Below are 7,735 nucleotides of genomic sequence, written 5' to 3' on the forward strand. Positions count from 1 at the left end.
GACTTTCGACGTGGTTTCGAGTAAACAAACAAAAACAAGCAGGAGTATATTTAAAAAATTTCAAAAAGCGGAGTAAATCTCTCTTATCGGAGTGGAATCCGAACACTGGTAGTGAATGCATTTTTCCAATTTGAACGCTAATGACCCGCAGACGGTGGGAATAACACATGTTTTTGACATAGGTTCGGAAGGAAACGCTTGCAAATGGTTGCAAATTCCCAGGGTGTACTTGATGATTTTTTTTGTCATTCCGTTATCGAAAACATTTTTCTGTTGATGCATTTCCGAACGTATTTTTTTTTCCAGTTAGTCGAAAAACATTTGCTTAATGATGCGTTTCAGAACATTTTGACTGTTTGCAAGTTTTAAATATTTAATTTTTCAAATTAATTAGTATTTTGAGTACGCAGTTTTATAGGCATTAAATTTTAGTATAATCTAGTGAAAGCCTCAAGTAGCTGTACTGCCTATTTAGGGGAAAAATTACATGAACTTGTTAGATACATGAACTTAGAAGTAAAAGTGTATGCATGGGCTTCTACCATCTCAGTGAAATGGTTAAGTGCTATTATTTTTATATGGCGAAACCACGCTAAATCAAATGGGTTATCGGGATAACCAACTCAACAGCGTGGCTAAGCTCCGGTGGGGACATGGTATAAAAAGGTAATCTTAACTTTGCCTCCTTCTGTAACAACGTACTTTGTCAACAGGGGTTTCAGCTTACACTTATACAAAAAACAAAATCAGGTCGAAATTAGATGCTAACCAAGAAATGCGCATACAGCTTTAAGACATTATTTTATACAATAAATAATGGCAGTGAACGAATTTCATTCTTCACATTAAAATTTTAAGTATGTATACTATTTCTAGTAAAAGTTTTTCTTCATATTGATTTTTAGTAATTTGATGTGGTGTTCCATAAAATGAAAAGTGTTTAGTAAGGGTTCCATTATCTTAAAAATTTAAGAACCCCTGCCTTGGAAGTATAGGTTAGTTGTAAAAGGGGTGTAAAGAAAACATGTTTGCCTACTTATTTATAAGATGTATATAGTATAAATAGCTAATATAATTTCTCAATATTGCCATATGAGCACACTCCGTTTATTTTTCTTATGTTATAATCTAATTAGATTAAAATCTTTTTCAGAGCAATACTGTCAATGTAACTCTTCAGCGTAAAAAGTCGCTTCCAGATTTTCAAGATCTTCCACGATCTATAGAAGTTATGAGTCGTGAGGAAGTCTCTGCATTGGGTTCGGCGAGGCGGGAAGCTGTGCGTCGTCAAATACAAGTTAATGAAAGGCTTAAAGCTAATCCTTTATTGTATATTTTTAGTCCACAAGTTAAGGTAACCACATCACATGTACCAATATGAGAAAACAATAACTTAAATACGTTTTTTACAGGATTGGTTTTCTCGTCAACAGTTGGTGCTGCTTGTACTTTTTCTTAATGTCATTTTAGGTTTACTCTTTGTGAAAATGTTGGCATAGCAAAAAATATTAAATTACAAAGATACGGATGGTCGGTTTTAATTAGTACTATCAATTACTCAATATAACGTACGAAAGAAATTATTTATTAGTGATTATAACTAATATATTATTCAAGCACGAGTCGAAAAAGGCTTGACGTATGTCTGTAAATATTAATTACATCGTTGTTCATTATTAGTAGTCAGTCGATCGCGAGGGAAAAATTTCCAGAAGTGCAGCTCATGTAAATAAATTCATTTTAAAAGAAATATGTATTTAATTAAAAGAACGTGTGAAAGAGGTTTTTAAAACAACGTAATAACTGATTACACCCAACTTAGTTAGTTCACAAAATGTTGTGGACTTACATATATGATTCTAATAAAATTGTATAACGGTATGACGGTTATGAACACCTTGTCAAATTTCCAAATTTGTGTTTAACAGTTTTATAGTTTTGAGTCAAGGCTGATAGAGAAGAAGGTTAAGCCAAAATCAAAATCATATGTTTAAAGATGAAATTTATTCAAATTGGAGGGTTGCGAAAGTCTTAAAAATAAGTTTGAATTGTTTTGTCCTCAAAGCAACTTAGAATATTGATCATAAAAAGCTACCAACTGATGATGTACTTCATAGAAATTAATATTAATTTGTATCAAAGATATTCCGTTTAAAAAATTTATCTTCAACTTCAAAAATATTTAAACTTTAATTTGTCAATGTTATTGTGGCTTATTAACATTTTATTTTCAATATTTTTAATGAGCTTTGTACCACGATTATTTATTAGGAAAAATTGAAAAAGCAACAAAGTCTAAGCGGTAGAAGTTATAGCAGCTATTTCGGAGATCACCACATCTCTTCATCAGACTTTTTTTTTCTAGACTTCAGCAGGGATCGAACCTGCGTAATCGATGTTCAAAGTCAGAAGCGTTAACCACTGAGCTATGTACATCCCGTAAACTCTTGTTGCTAATTCATTTTCCTTATTCAACCAACTACTATCAAGTGCAGCTGATCTGCCGCTATTTAAACTTGACAGCGTGGTTGTTGTTGTCAATTCTATACATCCATTTGATTATTTGCTTTTTTGCATAGTTTCAGGCAGGCTCTTCCTAAACTATGTATTTGTCAATGTTATTGTGGCTTATTAAGTCTAGAAAAAAGAAGTCTGATGCAGAGATGTGGTGATCTCCGAAATAGCTGCTATAACTTGTACCGCTTAGACTTTGCTGCTTTTTCAATTTTTCCTAATAAACAATCGTGGTACAAAGCTCATTAAAATTATTAAAAATAAAATGTTAATAAGCCACAATAACATTGACAAATACATAGTTTGGAAGAGCCTGCCTGAAATTATACAAAAAAGCAAATAAGCAAATGGATGTATATAATTGACAATAACAACCACGCTGTCGAGTTTAAATAGCGGCAAATCATAGTAGTGATAGTAGTTGGTTAAATAAGGAAAATGAATTAGCAACAAGAGTTTACGGGATGTATAGTACATAGCTCAGTGGTTAACGCTTCTGACTTTGAACATCGATTACGCAGGTTCGATCCCTGCTGAAGTCTAGAAAAAAGAAGTCTGATGAAGGGATGTGGTGATCTCCGAAATATCTGCTATAACTTCTACCGCTTAGACTTTGTTGCTTGTTCAATTTTTTCTAATAAACAATCGTGGTACAAAGCTCATTAAAAATATTAAAAATAAAATGTTAATAAGCCACAATAACATTGACAAATACATAGTTTAGGAAGAGCCTGCCTGAAACTATACAAAAAAGCAAATAAGCAAATGGATGTATAGAATTGACAACAACCACGCTGTAGAGTTTAAATAGCGGCAAATCATAGTAGTGATAGTAGTTGGTTGAATAAGGAAAATGAATTAGCAACAAGAGTTCACGGGATGTACATAGCTCAGTGGTTAATGCTTCTGATTTTGAACATCGGTTACGCAGGTTCGATCCCTGCTGGAGTCTAGAAAAAAGAAGTCTGATGAAGAGATGTGGTGATATCCGAAATGGCTGCTATAACTTCTACCGCTTAGACTTTGTTGCTTTTTCAATTATTCATAATAAACAATCGTGGTACAAAGCTCATTAAAAATATTAAAAATTTAAATTTTAAATTTCATTTTCATTTTGCACAAAATTTTCTATACCTAGCAATTCTAATATCTAATGTCTTTACAACGAACGGCATGTGTAAATAAAGTCAAAAACGTGAAATGATCAGTAAATTCACAGTGGACGCATATTTTTTTTTATAAAAAATGAGTAGTATAATAGATTTAGAAATATTTTTTTCCCCAAGATGCAGCGCGTTTCAGAAGTGGCGGATCCATAACTTTCCAAAAAATCGCGTTTAAAACTTCGAAGCCAGCATGAAGTAGGCAGTATTAAGTTTAGCGTTCTTTAATGCGGATTCATCGCTTTACTTCAGAACTTTTCTTCCAGTTGAAGCCAATCGAAGCGGTTCTCTTGTGCTCACCAACACAGTCACAGTTTCACTTTCTCCGACCCATGCTATAGAGTGAGCAACGGATTCATCGTTCTAGTTCTGAACTTTTCTTCCATGTGATTTGTTATTTGTTATTTCGCTAGCTACATCAGCAACAATACACCACATTTGACAGTTCTTGCTACATACCACAGCTTCATCGTTCTGGTTAGCCAGTGCTGCTTATTGGACTGCTTGTTATACGCATGCAATCGATTTGTTTAACATGAAGTTAAATTTAACAGCCAGTCGAGTGCCGGGTTAAACTTAGATCATGTAAACTGCGTTTAAGGTTAACAGCTGGCTGATTGGCAAATCTTTGTTTAAATAAGCTAGTTCGATGGTTTAATCTACATTCAGATTTAACCGTGCACTGAAAACCTAACTCTTAATGAGTTAATTACTGGGCATACGGTTGCCAGACGTACTTAATATTATTTTACAGAAACAAAATATTTTATGATTTTTTTTAAGGTTTTCACATATCGTTGGAACTTCCTTAAACTGTGCTCACGGTGCGTCTGAATCAAGATGAAATGAAAGGTTGCCGGACATTGGACAATCTTGCAAATTTTAAAAGTATATTATTTCTAGTTTAAAAAATTTTAAAAATTAAAATCATATATACAGGGCATTTTGTTTTTATTTAAACATTTTTATTTTTGCAGTTATATTGTTGGTATTGGTAAAAAAAAAGTAAAGTCGAAATTTTGATGCTCTCATCGCTTAGCTTGTCTTTAACCCGGACGTTCACAGCACTACCTACGGAATTCTTTGTCCACCCACTTGTTTACGATCTCCTTTGAGTGTACTTTGGCGAACCTACAAGAGGGTTTCGGGCCATGGAGTGTTGAGGATAGCTCCGTGTTTTTCTAGACGGTCCGGCTGCTCATCGCCATCGCGGTTCTCATGCCCGGCGTGCAGCCAGTAATACTGTGTTCTTGATTCCAAGAGCATTTAGGGTGCGAGGGGGAGAGTTGACGGTTGCATCCAAATATTCATTCTAGTTGAGTGTCTTATCCAGCCTCACCCCCATGTATTTTGCTTCCTTTGAAAGACCCACATATTCTACTGCCACCCCAAAAAAATTCCGTCATAACATTTTTCTCCGGGTAAACGAAGCCAGAGTAGGTTTAGTACGATTAATGGATAATCCCTTGGTGTATCACCATCTTTGTGTAATGCACAGGGCATATTGGATGCGGCTGGAGAGCGTTTCGCCATGCAGCCCTGCTTCCAGATCACAAGATCGTCTGGCTAGCCTTGTGTTTCGAAGCCGTTTTCGTTCAGTAGGAAGAGGAGTTCGTCTATAACCACAGTCCGCAAGAGAGGAGAAAGTATACTACCTTGAGGGAAACCCTTTGTGAATGTAATACATTCTTTCATTCCTCCCAACTCCGTACCGCTCTTCCTTGTTTTTAACATGGTAAGCACCCAATTCTTGATGATGTGGTTTGCCATCTTACATATCAAAGCATCTCTTATTGCCCCGTATGACGTGTTGTCAAAAGCCCCTTAAATATCAATGAAGACACAAAGGGCTATGGTGTTAGACTCCAAAGCCTTTTCAATTTTCCTTGTAAGGCTATTATAGCAAATAATAAGTTATTGGTTGGAGTTTGATCACCAATTGGTTTACTTTATTGATTTCACTTTCTTTTATACCAAATTCTTACACTAACACTTACAAATTATTTACGAACTAGAATGTATACAAATATACTACTAATACCTACAAACTAACTACATAACTCTAAAATATGCTAAGTCAACATATGGTTGCAATAAATATATAAATATGTCAGTCGCATTGACAAACTGACGTTGTGGATCAGTTAGTCACTGCGACTGTCTTTGGCGGTGTCTTTGACCGTCCGCACAAGTGTAACAAGATCCTCGCTATGTGCGATGAATGCAGTCTTTGCATAAACTCCCGCTGAGTTCAATGTAACTGATTTGGGTAAACTGTTGTTTGTGTACATTCCTATTTGTTTATACATTACTTATGTGCACATGACAATTAAAGTAAAAAGGGCGATGTGCTTATGCTACACCTTCCCTCTTAAAAAAAAATAGATATATATATATTTGTAGTCAACTATATATATCTATTTTACTGATTCAGTGAACCGCTTGATGTTTGTTTGGGTTGACAAAATTTTAATCGTTTTAGGATCTTGTTACCATTGTTTTGTTACGTGTTTTCCTTTTGTTTTTTTTGTTTGTTTGTATATTTTATGTGATATTTGATTTTGTTTTCTTTTGGCTTGTGCCGTATATAAGGTTGAGTAAATTGGAATGCTTATGTGTATTATTATTTTTTTTTTTCTAAATTATTATTATGGATAAAGTGGCATGCTTATTTTTAAAGGTTTTAAATTGGTTTAAGCCTATTTTTATGAATTACGATTTCCTTTTTGTTTTTATTGCTACCTCCTATGCTATGTGGAATTAAAGTATAGTTGTTATTTTTATCAATGGTTTTAACTTTATAGTGTCCTGTATATCTATTCTCTAACTTATGGGAGGCCTCTTCTCTAACTAATACTAAATCTCCTATTTTAATTTCCTTACTATAGCTATTTTTGTCATAATTGGATTTTTGCTTTTCTTTAGCTTCTTGAATTAATTTGCTTGCTCTTTGCTGTGCTATTTGAAGTTTGTATTTTACTTCTTTGTCATACGCCTCATGGTTGTATACCGGGCTAATTTCATTTTCTTCCAAAAATTCATAATTTGGTGGTTGTTTTGCGAATATTAGTTCGAAAGGACAATAATTATGTGTTGTTGATGGCGTTGTATTGTAACAATAAGCGAAATACCTGAGGTATTCATCCCAATCGTCTTTGTCACTGGATATGTATGCACGCATATATTCGTTGAATGTCCGGTGACTGCGTTCTACAGTACCCAAAGTCTGGTGATGGTACGGTGTAGAAGTTTTATGCTCAATTTTTAACAATTTACACAGTTCTTTGAACAGGCTATTTTTGTATTCTGTGCCCATGTCTGTTAAAATTATTTTCATTTGGCCATAAATCAGGATGAAATGCTCGAATATGGCTTTAGCGACAGTTGTTGCATGTTTGCTTGGAACTGGAATCGCTACCAAATATTTGGTTAGATCGCATATAATGGTAACTGCATATTCGTTTCCATTTATCGACTTTGGCAATGGGCCGACTGTGTCGATTTGTACAATATCAAAAGCCTTCGGAGGTGTTTCTGTTATTGTCATTGGTTCTTTGATATGTTTATTAATTTTATTTTTCTTGCAGTGGATGCAGTTCTTTACATATTTTCGTATGTCATTTTTCATATTCAGCCAGCTATATTTCTGCTTGATTTTATCTGTCATGCGATTTATTCCTGGGTGGCCACCACTAATAGGATCGTCATGATATTTGTGCAGAATTTCTTTAATTTTCCCGGGATTTGTCACACATATAACCTCTGGGGTTAGAGCGATTGTTAACTTTTTGAGAACTTTATTTCCCATTTCCATAAATTTGCCTACTGCAGTATAATTCTTTTTAAACAATTTGTCCCCTAAGGACAACTGTACTTGTAAAAGTCCTAAATTGCCGGCTTCTCTTTCGAGCCTGGTAAAGAATTGTCCTAAGTCAATCTTATCCTCAACAATTAGGTTGCTTGTATCAAAATTGCTACAAATTTTCTTTCCTTTTTTGAAATATAATTTCGGAGGATTGAAAACGAGCTCGACATGTCTTTTTACTTCAAATTTATTT

The 7,735-nt window shown here is 34.4% G+C and overlaps 1 protein-coding gene across 1 annotated transcript; it reads left to right on the top strand.

Moving 5' to 3' along the window:
* Positions 1–1,153: 1,153 nt before the first annotated feature.
* LOC118753193 lies at positions 1,154–1,750 on the top strand (the record flags this gene model as incomplete). The annotated part of the gene is given in 2 exon segments (XM_036488065.1): positions 1,154–1,354; positions 1,413–1,750. Coding segments are annotated over 2 exon segments (288 nt in total), but the record flags the coding sequence as incomplete, so codon positions are not given.
* Between the last annotated feature and the right edge of the window lie 5,985 nt (positions 1,751–7,735).

Source organism: Rhagoletis pomonella, unplaced genomic scaffold, assembly GCF_013731165.1.
Source record: "Rhagoletis pomonella isolate Grant_MI unplaced genomic scaffold, Rhpom_1.0 Rhpom_scaffold_02180, whole genome shotgun sequence".
In the NCBI taxonomy this organism is placed as follows: Eukaryota; Metazoa; Arthropoda; class Insecta; order Diptera; family Tephritidae; genus Rhagoletis; species Rhagoletis pomonella.